Below are 18,465 nucleotides of genomic sequence, written 5' to 3'. Positions count from 1 at the left end.
AGGGCCCACTTCTTGAAATTCTATTAAAATATGCTTGGGATTTAGTGAACATTCCAAAAGAATTGGGAAAAATGGAATTACATTTTGTGAAAGCCATATAAGCGAGTTACGATGTTTTACGAAAGGCCCTCAGTCCTCATAGTGTGGTCTGAGGGCCCACCTGTATCTCAAAAACTATACATGCTACAGTTAAAGTTTTTACGCCAAAATCTAAGGTTTTGCATAACAAGTTTTATGAAAATTACATTGATTATGTTAAGCGTGATTCTTGTTTGTTTGTTTGTAATAACTTTATTGCACGAAAATAAGCACATTAATCAAAATTAATACAAGAAAGATACATTGTACAACGGCGGACTTATCCCATGAAGGGATCTCTTACAGTCAACCGGCGATAGGTTGAGAGGACGTGTATACAGCAGCTGGCTAGTCAGAACTAATAACGTATAACATGAACAGAGAAGACTATAAATTTTAAGAAAATAAATAAATATACTTAGGAAAAGTAAAATAAATAAATACATAAATATATATAACAATAACAAAAAATACATAAAATAGATATAAATACATATTAGAAATAACATACAATTATAAATACATATTAATACTTACATACGAATATAAATACATAATATAATAGCCTAAATGTTAGACGTGACAAGAGAGGACTTAAGAAGACTTTATTTAAAAGAGTTTAAGGAAGGAGCACTCTTAATATCCTTCGAAAGCGAGTTCCACAGCTTAGCGCCCAAAACCGCAAATGATTTGGAATAAGTTTGAGAAGAGCTAGAAGTATTTCCAAGATAGGGCCTCTAGACGTACGCAAACGATTGTCTAACGTATGGAATTTGAACTGTAGATAAATAGGGGAAGATGGAGTAAACAGGACATTGTAAAGGAGTGATAGGATGTTGATGTTGCGCCGGATTCTTTTGCGTCACGCGTAAAATTCACCTAGATCTATCTGACTACAAAAGAAACTTGTAACATAAATAAAATGTTTGTCAAAAACTTGTTTGATCCACATTCCACGTCGTACGTCGTTCTGTGCGTACATACTTCTGCTCCTTCCATATTTTACAAAGAGTTCTATTATCGGAAAAATGGACGTTACACGTTGGGAAATTTGCTCGATGCTATCTGTGTCGGATGCGGGAAATAAACGGACTATCTCGTCGGCGACGTTGAGAAATCTTGCCGCATGGCCAGCGCTGGGCTTGCACCAGATAACGAATTACAGTATACCTACAGCAGAAGGACTAACTGTCCAGTGTGCGCCACGGTTTATATTTCTTCGCGTTTCAATGGCAAATGCATAAACGCTACTCCATTGGATACTAAATATTTTCTCGCCAGTACCGATGTACTTCATCAGAAGCTGCCATCATGTTTGAATAAATGAAAAAGAAAATACCATGACATGGTTTTCCCAAGAGACCCCAATTTGGAGTTTTTCAAAGGGCGTGATCCTAACTTCCTAACTAGTATTACAAATGCGAAAGTATGTTTATTTGTTTGTTAGCTCTTCACGCTCTATCTACTCAACCAATCTTCTTGAAATCGTCTTGAAATTTTGCATACATACGTGTATGCAAAATTTTGAAGTTTGAAATATGGAAGAACATAGGGTACTTTTTATCCCGGAAAAATAACTGTTACCGTGGGAAACTAACGCGAGCGAAACCGCGGACAAAAGCTAGTAAGAAATATTTATTCAGGGCCGACAACGCGCGTGTGGTAGGCCAGTGGTTGTAGCGTCCATGGGTTGTGGTGACCACGCGCCATCAGGAGGAAATAAAAGGTTAAACGCTTAAAGCTTGCACGGCCATGAATCCATAATCCGTATCCATACTAATGCGAAAGTCTGTCTGTCTGTCTATCTGTCTGTTCCGCTTTCACGGCTAAACCGCTGGACGAATTTTGATAAAATGTGGTATGCATTTAGTTAAAGACCCCCGTTCAAACAGACTACTTTTTATCCAAAAATCAAGACCCAAATTACTATAATGGGGGGTTATTAATTACTAAAATCGTCTGTTTTGCTTTCACAGATAAATTCACACGGGCTAAGCCGCGGGCAAGAGTTAGTTCTCAATAAATACAAGCCCATGAAAACAACAACAGTACAGAAGAACACAACAATATATACATATGGTTAATGTTTCCAAACGTTGGGTTGCGAACCATATCCATCAAATAATTTATGTAGCATTGTCAAAATCTTGGTTAAATATTTCAGGATAGACCTGCAATATTTAACCAATATTCTAAATGAAATAATATCAGCAGAGGCGATACCTATCGAGACTCTGCCATTGGCAGGGCAATGATAAACTCCTATTCACGAAAAAGTGAAAACATTTTTCCAGACGTAGGTAGGTACGTTTTAAATGTGTTTTTGTTAAGATGGCGCCTTTTTTGTGTTTCCCGAAGTGGTGTGGATCTATTAAGTTAATTTAAGTTTGCTTTTGACTTAGGGAAGTTATTTATTGCTCTGTTTATTCAAGAAAATTCGCTTTTACGATGGACTTTTGATAGATTTTGTTCGTGATAGTATTTAACTACTTATCTTCTGACTGTAATAGTCGTAAAAGTTACGTCAGATGTCTTTAGGCGACTTGAATAATATCTGACCAAAGTGTCAGCAATTATTGGCTATTTTCTATCTAGTTAAACCTTTATCCTATGTCAAAAACAAAATTATATGGAGCTGTGATGTGCTATGACGTCACGAGTCAAACTGCATTACTAATATACTTCGATTTTGAGAACAAAATAATTGCAAATTAACAAGACTGAACTATTAAAGTGAAATTTCATTATTATTTGGTTATTTAAATATATTTAGGTATTTACTAACAGCCTTTTCCGGCTTCGCTCGGGTAAAACCATAATGAAACTTTCTCAGAAATCACCCTATATAAATAATCAGATTTAATTACTAATTTCCATCAAGATATAATGAACTGATGCTAGTAATATGGTCCAATGTTAATTTCATTTCATCCTTACATACGACGTGGCGCAGTGATAAAGTGCTTGCCTCTGAACCGAGAGGTCCCGGGTTCGATCCCCGGTCGGGTCATGATGGAAAATGATCTTTTTCTGATTGACTCGGGTCTTGGATGTTTATCTATATATGTATATGTTATAAAATATAGTATCGTTGAGTTAGTATCCCATAACACAAGTCTAGAACTTACTTTGGGGCTAGCTTAATCTGTGTAATTTGTCCTAATATATTTATCTATTTATTTACATACCATTAAAAGCACTGTATGTACGTGATATCCAATACCCGTATTTTTGCTAATCTCGCTTGGGAAGTATTTAGTTATTTAAATACCTTTATGTATCTATTTTTATACCCATCAAGTAGCCAATTGTCAATTGTCTTAATTTGTATAGATTCTATTTTGTATAATATTTATCTTTTCTAAATATACGTATTTCAAACACTTTTATGTTAGGTATATCTCAGTTGTTCCATATAATAATATAATAATACAATAGGCATTCTCTGCCAGCTGGGAGAGAATGCCTTTAGCATTAGATTTACCATTTTTTTAAAGTGTGTTTAAAAATTAAACACTTGATAGGAAATATTTTTCCTCCTGTGATGCACGCACACAGACACGCACAGAAAACAAAATAAACTGTGTGAGTGTGTATACACACACACAGTTTATTTTGTTTACTGATTATTATGAAATTTGGCACACGGTTAGAGTAAAACATGGAATAACACATAGGGTACTTTTTATCCCGAAATTCTCACGGGAGCGAAGCCCGGAAGTGCCGCTAGTCTTATTATATTCCAATCATAACTGGCCAACTTAACGAACGGATAATGATGACGTGGCGAGTGTGCTGGCAGCGTTTTTGGCATGTTTGCCAACCGCCACTATCCCGGATTCTGGACCTTGGCAATGACTGGCTGTCAATGTCAAGTTTTTTTTTTATTAACTGTGACACACGCATAGATCAAAGTCATAGACGAATTATTTATTAAGAAATTAGAAAGACATTCACAGCCAATTTTTTACGTCTAATTTTATAATTATTCGGGATAAAAAGTACGCTATGTGTTATTCCAGATTATATTCTACCAAATTTCATAACAATCCGTCCAGTAGATTTTGCGTGAAAGAGTAACAAACAATACATACATAAATACATACTCATTAACTTTTGCAATTATAAATATTTTATATCGCTAAGTAAGTATACTATGTTATTGTAGATAAAATACGACACAGATCGACGTTTAAACTTTCGACGAGCACACGAGCGGGCAATCTCAGATGAACAGTTTTTCACAAGAAAACTTGTGTTTCACAACATATGTTCGATAACTAATCTCATTCTAAAGTTCTGTGGCGTTTTAAACATTTAACTACGAGTATTTGGCTTGTTGCGGCCATTCAAGGAGCTGATTCAAATATTAATAGAAACATAACTAAAGAAGAACTATTGAAGACACATGTGGTTGATTTATTACCTATATTGTGTATCCTTAATCATAAATATAAATATAAAACAATGTCCACTGCCGCGTCTGTCTGTCTATCTGTCTGTTCGCGATAAACTCACAATCTGCATGGATTTTTATGCGATTTTCACCAATAGATAGTGTGATTCCAGAGGAAGGTTTAGTTGTATAATTCATTATGTTTTTACACGTGCGAAGCCGGGACGGGCCGCTAGTTACATAACTATAATACAACTGTAAGTATGCTATGTCTATACGTAGAAGGTATTAAATAATTATCTTTATGGGAGTAACAGAAGCCAAAACAATGTTTTTTTTAGAATTGGTGTCCGTCTCTCTGTCTTTCTGTCTGTCTGTCATGTTTATTCGCGTATCACGCAAACACTTTGCGTGACACAGCAGTTGTATAGCGGATGGTCTAACTTGAAATCTGGTATAGGTTTCATCGCGATACGTTGCTTAGAATACGAGATATAGACAATAATGAAAACACGAAGTAAACGCAGGAGAAGTTAATAAATGAATAAATATATTAGGACAAATCACACAGATTGAGCTAGCCCTGAAGTAAGTTCGAGACTTGTGTTATGGGATACTAACTCAACGATACTATATTTTGTAACAAATACATATATAGATAAACATCCAAGAAGCGGGCCAATTAGAAAAAGATCATTTTCCATCATGACCCGACCGGGGATCGAACCCGGGTCCTCTCGGTTCAGAGGCAAGCACTTCACCACTGCGCCACCGATGTCGTCAATCAAATAGAGAAGCCGCGGACAAAAGCTAGTTTTATGTTAAAAATTATGTATTTAAAACTATATATTTATTAACATGTGCCTATTTATTCTATAACATGTGCTTCAGTGTTTGTCCATTGACGTGTCGCATAAATTCCAATACAAATCATTTATTCAGAAATTAGACCTTCACAGGCACTTTTTCACGTCAATTTTTATATTAAATAGTTATTTCTCACAAGCTACAAACTACTGGCATTTCGAAACGACCACTTCCGACCACACTTGCCGAAAGAAACTCATTCGAACAGTGTTGGTCCCTATCATGCCAGAAGGGCTTACCATTATTGTTTCTTACAATTTTTTTTTCGTAATAATATATACATACATAAACTAGATGACCAGTTCCCTCTGGCAGGACCCGTTCACGAGTTGACGCATGGGTCAGCCATCGTTAAGCTCAACCATGTATAGGTAAAATCGATAACAAATGCAAAAAGTTAATTTTCCAAGCAGACAGGAATTCAAGTCCTGATATTCCAATATAGCAATCTGGCATTGTGATCATTAAGCTGCAGAGGTCATCAACAGCAATAAGCACCCGCAAAAATCGTGTTAGATGCCTTTGGGCGACTAAAATCTAGCATGACAGCAACACACTCGATAAGAAACTCCACTAGTCTAGCCTATAACAATGAATGGGAATCAGGCTTACCAACCCAAGGTCGGCAGGGTTTCGTTTGGCAGCCTCAGGAGTTGGCACGCCTGTCGCCCACTATCAGTTACGGTGGCGTAACGTTTATGTCTAACTATTAAAAGTTAAACTTGTTCTGATTGCAACTTGGACTGTAATGGGTGGTGCTAGGTTTTTGTGTTGTGGCTGGCTGGTTAGATTGGCGCTGTTCTTTTTTTAAATAAACCTTTTTATACGTCATGTCAAATCGAATTCTTTTTTTTTTTTCAATATCCTTACATATTATAAAACAAAATCCTCTGCCGCATCTGTTAGACTGTCTGCGATAAACTCAAAAACTACTTACTGGACGTATTTTTATATGCGGTTAGTAGTTCACCAATAGAGTGATTCTTCAGGAAGGTTTAGGGTATAGATCTGATAGGCATTGGTGACAACTTTTGGTATTCTGGACATGATAATGCGTGAGCGCACAGAATATTATGTTAACTCATAGACTGAATGGCCCCGGAGTCACATAGGTTGCATTTTAAGTTTTTTTATTGATAATTTATAGCACTGAGTAAGTAAACAGATTTTGTAAACGAAAGATTTTTGAAATTATATATATATATTAGGACAAACCACACAGATTGAGCTAGCCCCAAGGTAAGTTCGAGACTTGTGTTATGGAATACTAACTCAACGATACTATATTTTATAACAAATACATATATAGATAAACATCCAAGACCCGGGCCAATCAGAAAAAGATCGTTTTCCATTATGACCCGACCGGGGATCGAACCCGGGACCTATCGGTTCAATGGCAAGAACTTTACCACTGCGCCACCGAGGTCGTCAAATTGATTTTTGTAATCGATGAGCCAGCGATGTACAATTATAAGCTTTTATTTAATTCCATCGATTCAAATGTTTCCATCTAATTCTGTCCTCGGCCACCGATGTCACCTCCCTACACGACACGAGCTCCGCCTTCTCTTTTATTTCATCTAGGAATGCCCTTCTTGGCTTTCCTTTTCCTCTTCTTGCTTCGATTTTTCCTTCAATCAGATATTTCATAAAGTTGTCGTGTCGTATAAGGTGGCCAAACACTTTCCCTTTCTTGTCTTGCTTTTAATGACGTTCTTCTCTCTTTGATCTTGTCTAGTAATTCTTCATTTGTTTTCTTATATCTCCAATTAATTCTCTCCATGCTCCACCAACAAGAACAATGTTCTTAAATTAATTGTTGATGTTGATGTTGCTCCAAATGTTTGTTTATCTGTTGTCAAATCTTGCAAGTTAAATTTCACCTACTACCGTTTGTCCTATAGAGTTGAAACCACGTCGTCGCTTCAATTTTCATGATAACGCATGACCGGATGGTACACCCAGGAACGTCTCCCGACGATAGAGCTCCTCAACGGTTTACTGACCGGACATGGTTTTGTTGTCACGCGTTGAATGCAATCTCTAACGGTAATAAAGGCTTGTGGTAAAAATAATTTTTTTTAATCATTGTTTTTTTTTTTTACTATTTTATGATTGGCCAACGCTGTCCACAGTCTAAAAATCGTATTTTATATCACCCGAACATCGATCGCCCACGTTCCCATACTTCCTCGACGCAACACAGGATATAAAGTCCTTCATTTAGACGGAACAAAAACAATAAAAAGAAATGTCTATAAATATGAATAGGCGAGGAGCGAGCGAGACCGACAGAGGATAGAGTGAGACGGCACATAATTGCAGCTACCCCATTGCGGAATCTGAAACTGTATATATTGTAATTATTCTACTCGCCGTCTGGTATATGAATTCTTATCCGACTTAGCTATATTGTTACTAGCGCCCCGCCCCGTCTTCGCTCGGGTAAAACCATATTAAATTTACACCTAATCAGAAATCTGGCTATTCGTGAAAACTGCATAAAAATCTGTGCGATAGCTCTTGAGTTTGTCGCGTTCATACAGACAGAGGGGGAAATTCTTTTTATAATATGTAAGCATGTTATTATATGACACAGGTAGTCATACAATTATAAAAAAATATGTATCCTCTATATAAAATAGATATATATTTAAGATCATTGTCATAATTCATGGACTGTAACAATGCAGCTGGATTATACGAAGACCACTGCTTCGTATGTGACTAAAAATCTGTCCCGTGGGAATTTCAGGAAATCCCTTCTTAATGTTCCCCTACACTATCCTACCTACACACCAAATTTCAGCCTTTCTACGCCCAGTAGTTTCAGCTATACGTTGTCTGTCCGTCAGTCACTCAGTAACGCCAGAGTTGTATATATATATATATATATAAATTGATTGAAAGTTGGTTGAAAAGTATATTTTCAAAAAGTATGAAATCATAAAAGCAAACGTCGTAAAACAATAAAATTTTGTAACTTTTATTATAACGTCATCACCATAAACGCAAATGTATCTGTCGAACAAACAAAGCTTTCTTTGCGAATATATTACCAAGTTGTGACGTCACTTTATCGTGTTCTTTAGTGTGGAGCGTTTGGACGAATCCAAAATCCTGACCGAGACCTGAGATCCTTTAATTTAAATACACATGATGTAAAAAAGTTTTTTTACTTACGGTTTTTGTTGACACTTCGTCGTTTCATATCCAAACATAGGTACCTAAATATTTATACAAATAATAACCCTGTTATTGATGAAAAAGTCAAAATTGCTTTAGTTAAAATTGTAATAATTTTTAATTAAAATTTGTCTCGTTCTGTCAATGTCAAATATTGTAAAGTGAGACAGGAACACATTATATTTTTTAACTTTTTTACCAGTAAGAGGGCAATGGAATAAAAACACCAATCGGCGCGCCATACACACTACATCTAATCAACAAACAACCAATCAGAATCTTTCATCAATATCCGTATATCCAATCTCACTAATGGAACCTTTGACTTCCGAACTCGTTAAATTAAAAAGTTAAAATTTAAAAAAATGAATAAAGGAACGTGCATCACATTCTTGCTTTTGGGGCAGTGCATTCGGGAAACATGCACAGTTACTGATTTTAAAAATAAAATCCTACACGCAGAAAAATGAATATTTACAGTTCCAATTTCGAAATTTGTAAAATTAACGGCCAGTGTTAAATTTTCATATCATTATTGATTTACATTTAAAGAAATATTGTAAAATTTTCATTTTTCTGGCAACATTTTATACATTAAGATTTAAATAAAATGTACAATTTTAAATTGTGTAAAGCATTATGTAACAATTAAAATTTTAGTTTCTATTTTGTATAAATCACCCTTCAAGTTTATATAAGTCTTTCACAATATATTGATTAATTATTTGAATAATAATTATTAATCGAAATTGAGTAAGTATTTGTTTAAAAATCTACTATTAATTAAGTCAGAAGTAGGAAAATTCTAGAAGTTGGAATGAAAAGACAGGAAAATTGTAAAGTTCGTGTGTATTATTAACCATAATGCTTCACACAAGCAAACATAGATCGAATTACTTAAATACAAAGGATAAATATTAACAGTTAGTGAAAACATTCAAACACCGAAAGTGGCAAGAAAAAGTGATAGAAAGAGAAACAAACATCAAGGGAGAGACATGGGATTTTAACACCGATGCGTCCGCAGGCTACCGGCCGGGTATTTTTGGACGTTTTTTTACATTGAGTCGATATTTTTCTGTTGTAGAATGAGCGCAGCCGAGCGAGAAGCGTGAGCTGTTCCGTCGGAGATTCGTCAAATTGATTGAATACAAAATTCGTCTAAATAAATCGGTTCTGTAATATTTTATGTATTTCTTAAACTTTCGCGCTTTGAACACTAAACTACATATATTTTAAAGGAACTTAACATGAACATGTTTTTTCATGTTAAGTTCCGTTAAAATGGCTACCACAGCGGCTACAATGCACGAAAAGTCAACTAAATTCAATAAAATATGTTTGTTCTAAGTCCCGTTCATATTACTTTATATGTAAATATTTATGATAAAATTTTTAGAGTGCTGAATAAATCAGAAACTAATTTAAATGTCTTCAAAATCGAACATTTTCAATTTCATATTCTTTACAATATTTTTTCTTAGTTTCAAACACCAAAAATTTAATTTATCGTTTACACGAAATTATTTTCATATTCCATTACGATATACATAAAATATCCACTTTAAAATATTGGTGCTCACGTTAACCACAAGTAACAAATAAGTAATATTCGCGCTCTATAATATAATGGTTACTCTATGGTTTTTCCTACGTGTAGGAATATGGATTTTTGTGATACGAATGCTGTTCGATTTTCAAATATTTTTTTATTTATTTTTAGGTGAAAACATTTTGCGAAAATTTTAAATTTTCACATGTGCCAATTTTTTTATGTTGTTTATTGGATCTATTCATAAGATAGTGATTTAGATAAACAGTTTGGTAGACGTACTCTTGATAGGTTAATATGTATTTATAATATTTATATATAATATAATATATTTCTATGTTTAATTTATTTTCTTTCGTTAATTCAACATTCAACGTAGTACCTAGTTAAATTGATTCACAAAATATTAATGATTTATTTCGTTTCATTTGCTTTAGTATTGTGTTTTTTTTATTTAATTCAATAATATTATTGTTTTAATAATTTCTAAGTAATATCTCATTTTATTTGTACCTTAATTTGTGCAAACCACGAATCTTTTCACACCTAAAAAGACGAAGCATCTTGCATGACATAGTCTAGTTTATGGTGGAAATTAATATTATATAGTGTTCAGAATCTGTGTTTCCCTTGATCAACTATTACAATCTGCGCGGGAGGGATATACCAACAGATGCAATCAATTTCTTTCCCTCCCAGACCAGCATTTTCTTATATAAATATACTAATCAATACTTATATCACAAGGCCACAATAATATCAATCAGAACCACTCCGTTACTGATCGCCCCTCTATATCTGCCTCACCCCCCCCCATGTTCCCGCAGGATGATTAGCTGAGAGTCCCGAGTTTGCGTGCCCCAGTTGCCGCGACCTGTTTCCGTGTTTACTAAAACGCCATGTTTTTATCCTTATACATGGACTTCTTCAGAGATATTCGACGTTTTCTCATTAGATTGAAAGTCAATTCAGAAATTATTTAAATTATTTAAACCTGTTGCGGGATATGGTGTGCTGAGGCAAGGCGTTCTGGCCGGGAGCTGGGAAGGCGCCTTAGAAATAATGGTGCTGACCCCCGCGCCGAGTCGTGCCTGGTGCAACGAATTTCTCTCGCAATACAGCGAGGGAATGCCGCCAGCGTTATGGGCACATTTGCACCAGGTGCGTCACGGGGCGGTCGTTTTGACTAAGTATCCAATAAGAAAAGATTTGTATATTTGTTATTCAGAAATTAGACCTTCAATAGAATAGGAAATTTTTCACGTCATATTTGAGGTTTAATAGTAGTGAGTTTTTCTTAATATGTTATCGCTATTATTGAAATGAAATTTGTAACAAGTTTTTTTGTTTTCAACAAATTAATCCCCTTTCGACATTCATTTCGCTACAACTTTTGAACGGCTGCACCGATTTTTATCGAACATGTCTAAGAACCAGCGCATAAATATTTGCTATCAAATTAAAAATACCGCATCCAAATCGGTTCACACGCTAAGCGGCCAAACATATAACTTTTTGTGTCTGGGGTTAAAAATAGTGGCGTGTGGTTCCGCCCTAGAATAGTCCCACTCTATTTTCTCCTTTGCATATTGTTTATATCTGTTTGATACCTCGTCACGCTTTATCTACAACCAACTTAAAACATATACTTAGGAAGATGTCGTACCCTTACAAAAATATATAGTTATCCCGAGGGGAATTAAGACGAGCGAAACCGCGGGCAATAGCTTGTTTATAATTACGAGAAACTTTCAAGTTTAGATCTAAAATCCCCCCTGTCCCGACTTGCGTTGTCCCGATTTCGCACAGAAATCGGAATCGCATCTAAACTGAATCTCTGTTATTGGTCTGTCTGTCTGTCTGTCCTCCAAGTCACCGCCAATTTGCCTCATAATCCTAACTTTTACGAATTTACAAAAATATATACTACTAACATTATAAATGCGAAATTAAGTTTGTTTGTTACCACTTCACGCTCTATCTACTCAACCAATCTTCTTAAAATTTTGCATACATGTAGTTTGAAGTGTGGAGAAGGACATAGGGTACCTTTTATTCCGGAAAAATAACTGTACCTGTGGGAAATTAACGCGGGCGAAGCCGTGGGCAACAGTTACTAGTCTAATAAATTGAGGATACCGAAAACCGTACGAAATGGAGAAGAAGGAGTAGGAAATTAGACACTGATTATAGCAGAAGATAAAGCGATATATTTCTTTAATAATCAACATATTAGCTGTAGCACGCGGCTTCGCTCGCGGAATTGAGTTGAATTTTTTTTCATGTATGCTTTGAATATTGTTTTTTTTTTTTATAAGAAAGTCTACGTATGATAAAAACAAAAAATCTCTGTTATTATCTCTGTTATCTTATAGCCTTATATACATAAATAATTATATACCTATTACCTAAGTATGTAACATTATATAAAAGTAAATTATATAAAATATTGCCAGCCAAATCTTGCATATTGCGCAGATAAAATCAAATTAGATTCTCTAAACAATAGTCCTGTGTTCCGGTCTGTCTGCATCTGCTGACTAGACTGAATTGAATAGACTAGAACTAAGAGATTTCGACCCAGCTTTTCCTATATTAAATTCGTTTAGCCTTGCAGTGCATTTGTACATAAGTAAACTTTAATGAAACTGTTTAATTTGTTAATAAAATTGATGAATTAATATATTATGTGAGTCGTTTTTGTTATTTACCTTATTATTTAATTATTTTTTTTAATTTTATATTGAAATATATCACACAGATTGAGCCTAGCCCCAAAGTAAGTTCGAGACTTGTGTTATGGGATACTAACTCAACGATACTATATTTTATAACAAATAGATATATAGATAAACATCCAAGACCCGGGCCAATCAGAAAAAGATCATTTTCCATCACGACCCGACCGGGGATCGAACCCGGGACCTCTCGGTTCAGTGGTAAGAACTTTACCACTGAGGTCGTCGGATTATATACTACATACTAATATTATAAAATAACTTTTTCACGCGGTTTCGCTCGCGTTTTATTCCTTCGACCGCTCATATGTTGTATTGTCAATATACCGGGTTCTAATAGCTATACAAGATTTTTGTTAGACCACCACTATACAAATGAAAAAACCGCAATTCGCAATCATATCCAGTAGTATTGATGTTTTGCGCGAACAAACATAGCTCGTTTACAGTTTTATTATATATATACAGATAGATATATAGATGGAAGATAGATGCGAAAGCCTGTCTGTCTGGACCGATTCGGATGAAATTTGGAAAATATTATATATGAAATGATTTATTTTTTTTTAATTGAAAAACTTTATTAATTGAATTAATTAATTAATTATTCGTGATTATATGACTGAAAGCTAGTACTGGTCTATTAAACCATTTTATAGTAGTAAATTAGCAATTACTTCTAATTAAAGAATTAGTTAATTTATAACATATGTCAAATTTAAATTATTACTTAAGTAATATTATTTTATCCCGCCACCGGAATTGCTGGTAACAGGCTAGTTAAATACATAGTAAAATAATATTGGCGAACCCTTCTGAAAACAAATTGTGAAAACGTTCTAGTTTCAGAATAAATGTTTTTATTTCAGATTGAAATATCACAAACAAACATATTTCCCCGGGACGTTGTTAAAGATCAAACTTTAATTTCTAAATGAGATAAAGTATCACAATGACGGTAACTATATCTGTACTGCGTATAACGAATTATTAAAATCAAATATGATCTCACTATGAACAAAACGATCGATTGTCTAAAGGAGTTTGTCATGAACATGCTTTAATAAATGAATATATTAATCATGTGGTATTAATGATTCCATTTTAAATATATTTAATTGACACCTTTGATCTCTGAGATATATTAGATTAGAAAAATAATTGATTACACTGTACGACAGCGTCGGTAGGATGTCATGTGGTCCCATTCTAGAGCCGAAATGCCACAAACTTAAATTTGGACCTACTATTTAATTAAGTTCATTCATATGTTCGTTTTTTATTGAGAAGAGCTAATATAGTTTATCAATTAATTTTATTTTTCTATAATCTTGATTTAAATTTAAAACTTGAGAATATCCAATAGAAAGTAAGTACGAATTCTGTCAAAATCATAGTATTACATATTAAGGAACACCATAGTCAAAATCAAACACGTGGTCTGCACAAATTAATTACCTATTTCGCGAATTCATTTTTCAAATTCAAATTTCGAACAATCAACAAAAGTTATACAAAGATTAACCAATACTCTTAAAATCAGAAAGAACATCGTTACCTATTTTGCAAGTTCAATTTTCGAATTCAAGTTCCATGTATCTGCATTGAACGAAGAAAAATAAAAAAACATAGATATATGTAAAATTAGAGTCGACTCGTGGACTGCAGATATCAATGGGCGTTACGCTGCTATGCCGTAGTGCAGTCCCACATCTCAACACCATATCGATTTACTTCACCATTAGGCGAATTTTATACAACATTTTCATATTTAACGTCTAGAATTTTGTATTAATAGTAAAATATTTTTTTATGGAACAAAATGTATGTTAGGTATTTTGAGGTTATTGTAATTGGGGGCATTGTGTAAATATACGTTATTTATCGTTTATATTAGTCTATTTTATACATTTTTTGTATATTACATTTATTGTATCACTTTATTATTTATATTGAAAATAACCGAAATATTTGCACAAAGTCACCGCTTTATTTATTTAAAATAGCAATGGCACATGTATTATTTTGAGCGTCGACTCTGAAATCGAGATTTTACGCAAAACCACTGAATTTCAGATGCTATCCACAGCCATTTCAAGGTTATTTATTACTTTATTGTTGTTATTTACCGGTTGCGTGATCTCACTATTTAAATTAAGTCCTGCAGCTCTTCTAAAATTATCTTGCCGTCTTACTCGACGCTTCCTCGATATCGATCTGTTTACACCGTTTGTTTTGACACAAGTTTACAACATTACCATCCTCCTCCCGTCACTTCACCATTATTTATTAGCGAGTATTCTCCTGCGTTTTCCCTATCGCAATCACGTGGCACCATCGATCGTGCGACTAAATCGTTACATCCCGAAAATACCCGGGCGGCGAGATCGGTAAGCAACAGTAGCTCACAACATCTGTTAATATGATCATTGTTAATTACATATGGGTTGTTGTTAATATATTGTAGCCACCTGTCCCGAGGAGGGCGCTTGGAGGTAAGTCGCTACGTCGTCCACCATGCAGGCTCTCGGGAGGTCGGGAAGGAACATAATACGCTAGAGAGCGCGCATGTCGCGTGCGGGCTGCGCGGCGCCCCGCGTCCGACTGGCGAGCTGCCGCCCCGCGCCCCGCGCCCCTCACACACACCCCGCCCCTGCCCGCCCTTCGAGGGCTGTCGCCGACGAGCTTTTCCTGATTTTCCTCATATTTCTTGTTTGGTTTTTATTGCGTTGTTTATGTGGACGTTTTACGTGATCTTCCAGCGGCCGACGTTATGGAACCATAGAGTGATAAACTCGGGAAATAATATAATGAGATGTGTGCGTAGTAGGTATAAAATAACATTATATAAGAAATTAAATGTTTTATTAGCATACATACAGCTATGCTCTCAGACACAACTTCCATGAATATCTTGTATTAACATGTAGGTAGGTACTATTTCAGTATATTTATCATAAATATTTTGAAGTCTTTCGCGTAATCATAGCGAATATAGTGCTGTTGATTCTATGATAAATAAATTTAAAAATATATATATATTAAAGGATAATAATATGCAGAAGCTACGCTGGTATTTAAGGTATCCAACCAAAACTATGGAATTGCGATTGCTGATCGTAACCGAACCGTATATAGTATTGTAGTTATTTTCTACAACATTTTTGTTTTTTACTCTAGGGTCTTATAGATATGAAAATAATAGTTTTTGATTTCAATCAAGATTGATTATAAAACAACATTAATGAATTAATTCATAAAATCTCTTAAAAGATACTACACAAACATTTTCATTTCACTAATATAATCCCAAAAAGCTCAGAATTTCCTCACACCGCCAACCCTACTCCGCAAGTCGTAATGCATTCGCGGCACTCGCTCACTCGGCGCCGTTCGGCCTGGATCGGTACCGACTCGGCTATACTCGGAAACCCCTCTATTCGGCGCCTAGACATGACATATCTGTTTTACATCTCTACGTAACTCTATACTCTATGGCCATAAATTCGAAAATCGAATTTGCACTGCCAGTGTTGAACTTCAAGAGTCGAATTCGAATTTTGAAATATCCTAATTTTAGCTTCACGCGTGTTTGATTTTAAACTTTATACATTTGCTATATGATCGATTTTTGATTGCTTTTCGCTTTTCAGCTGACACGTCTAGAAGTCACGACTCGTTGCATGTGGTTGTGTCTATGTGTGCGTTAAAAACACATCTTAAGGCGGAAAGGAACGTGATTTTTGGGCTTTATTTTTTTTTTCTTAATAATAACTTTGGCTTGTAGTCTAAAGGGCTACAAATTTGGGTAAAGGGTAAGGTCGGGTAGTAAACATAGTGGTAATATTGTTATGACATGAATGAAACAATTCTTACATGTCCCAATTTTGGTCTTTTTCTCATTTAAACGCGTTCTTGTTACATTTTCGGTTGCGAGCCTTCAAAACCCAACGACTTTCACTTGCCATCCAATCGTTTTAGATTTTTCTTTGACGTATTAAAATGTATTAGTTAATTTATTAAAAGTTCAGTGAAATTTTATTTCAACTACTTAATTTCATAAATAGCTACAAAATAATTGATTACGCATTACAGTTAACAATCACTTAGTTTACATAAAATCTCCACTACGTACGAGCTACGAATAGCTACGAAGACCACGCGTCGTAGCACTTTTCGTAGCTTGTGACTGTCGTAGCGTGTGCGCGCCTACGACCATGCGCATACCGTACAGAACCGTTTCTTTTTAATTTAAAGGAAACGTTAGATAGATCTAGAAAAAATATGAACCGATGGTTCCGCCTTATATAAAAAAAAAACTCCATATCATCAAAGGGATGCCGTGCAAGACGACTAAGGGACACACAGCCTTTTGAACTTATGAAAATGTGTCTTATGTAAAAAATATCTACTAGATTTTACAAAAGGTACATTTTCAATGTTATAATCTAACTTTTGCTAGGTCGTTCGTTGTTTAATCTCGCTATTTGCACAGATTATTTATTAATAAGTGGACTTATGCCATAAGGCGTACTACAGTCAATCCTAGGACCAAACTGAAAAAAACGAAAAGGTTATTTATATATGTTACTATATTTGTACAATTAGATGTAAATATTAGTCTAGTGTGTTTGTCTGTCAAAATCAAATCATTTATTCAGAAAATAGGCCTTCACAGGCACCTTTTCACGTCATATTCTTACGATATTTACCAAACTACTAGCATTTCGGGACGACCACTGCTGAGAAGAAATGCCGAAAGAAACTCATTCAAACAGTGTTGGTCCCTATCATGCCAGAAGGGCTTACCATTTTTCTAAATATAAATTTATGTATAATTTTTTATCAATAATATATATATATATATATATAGGCCTCTTGATTATCGTACAGAGTCGAAAATGCATGGAGCTGGACAGTCAAGAAAGCGAGAATTTTCTACTCCTGGTATCCTCGGGCGTATCTCCTCCTGAGATCTGTTCGCGTATGCACTCAAAGGAATTCAAACCACTGGCCCAGGGCTCATTTTAGGCCCCCGCTAACAAAACATCACAGCTGCCCGGGGCACGCTGTTACTCTTTTTAATTCGTCGAGTTTATGTGCAACCGATAACTGCGCGTCTATCATCTGGCACGGGCACAATGAGCCTCGAAATTATATTGTTTATTTTAAAATTACACACCTTCACGTCAATGTCAAAATTGAATAATATTTACCAAAGCTACAAATCCTAACTAATATTATAAATGCGAAAGTAAATATGTTTTTTATTTATTCAATTTAGGATGATATACATCACTTATTGACGTCAAAACATTACTTAAACTAAGTCCACTGCCGGCTTCCAAAGCGCAGGTGAAGAAGAAGCGGCGCAACAAACTTCACCGCAGCCTTTTCTCCAAGGACGTCAATTAACAAATATAGGTCTTATACATATATTAAAAATTAGGAGGACGAATTTACATCATTATTAAACATGTCAAAATTTGAATGAATAAATAAAATAAAAGTTGTATTTCCAATAAAATTATTGAAAATTGTCACACAATATATGTACATATATAAATAAAAAGCTAAATGTACAAAACGTACGTAATAATGTCATAAATCAATTACATATGTTACGAGAATACTGCACCATGCTT

The 18,465-nt window shown here is 34.8% G+C and overlaps 1 protein-coding gene across 13 annotated transcripts in view; it reads right to left on the bottom strand.

Annotated features, from left to right (window-relative positions):
- NfI (Nuclear factor I) overlaps window positions 1–15,423 on the bottom strand; it is a 50,666-nt gene extending 35,243 nt beyond the window's left edge. For 12 of the 13 annotated variants that reach the window (XM_053763041.2, XM_053763042.2, XM_053763045.2 and 9 more), the window contains exon 1: window positions 15,292–15,423. In XM_053763041.2, coding sequence (XP_053619016.1) covers window positions 15,292–15,369 — 78 coding nt within the window. In that variant the 5' untranslated portion in view covers window positions 15,370–15,423. Of the gene's footprint in view, window positions 1–15,260 lie in introns of all 13 variants that reach the window. The other variant, XM_053763050.1, reaches the window with a different exon arrangement.
- Between the last annotated feature and the right edge of the window lie 3,042 nt (window positions 15,424–18,465).

This window comes from Plodia interpunctella, chromosome 23 (assembly GCF_027563975.2).
Source record: "Plodia interpunctella isolate USDA-ARS_2022_Savannah chromosome 23, ilPloInte3.2, whole genome shotgun sequence".
NCBI lineage: Eukaryota > Metazoa > Arthropoda > Insecta > Lepidoptera > Pyralidae > Plodia > Plodia interpunctella.
This window is presented reverse-complemented; position numbering and strand designations above follow the sequence as displayed.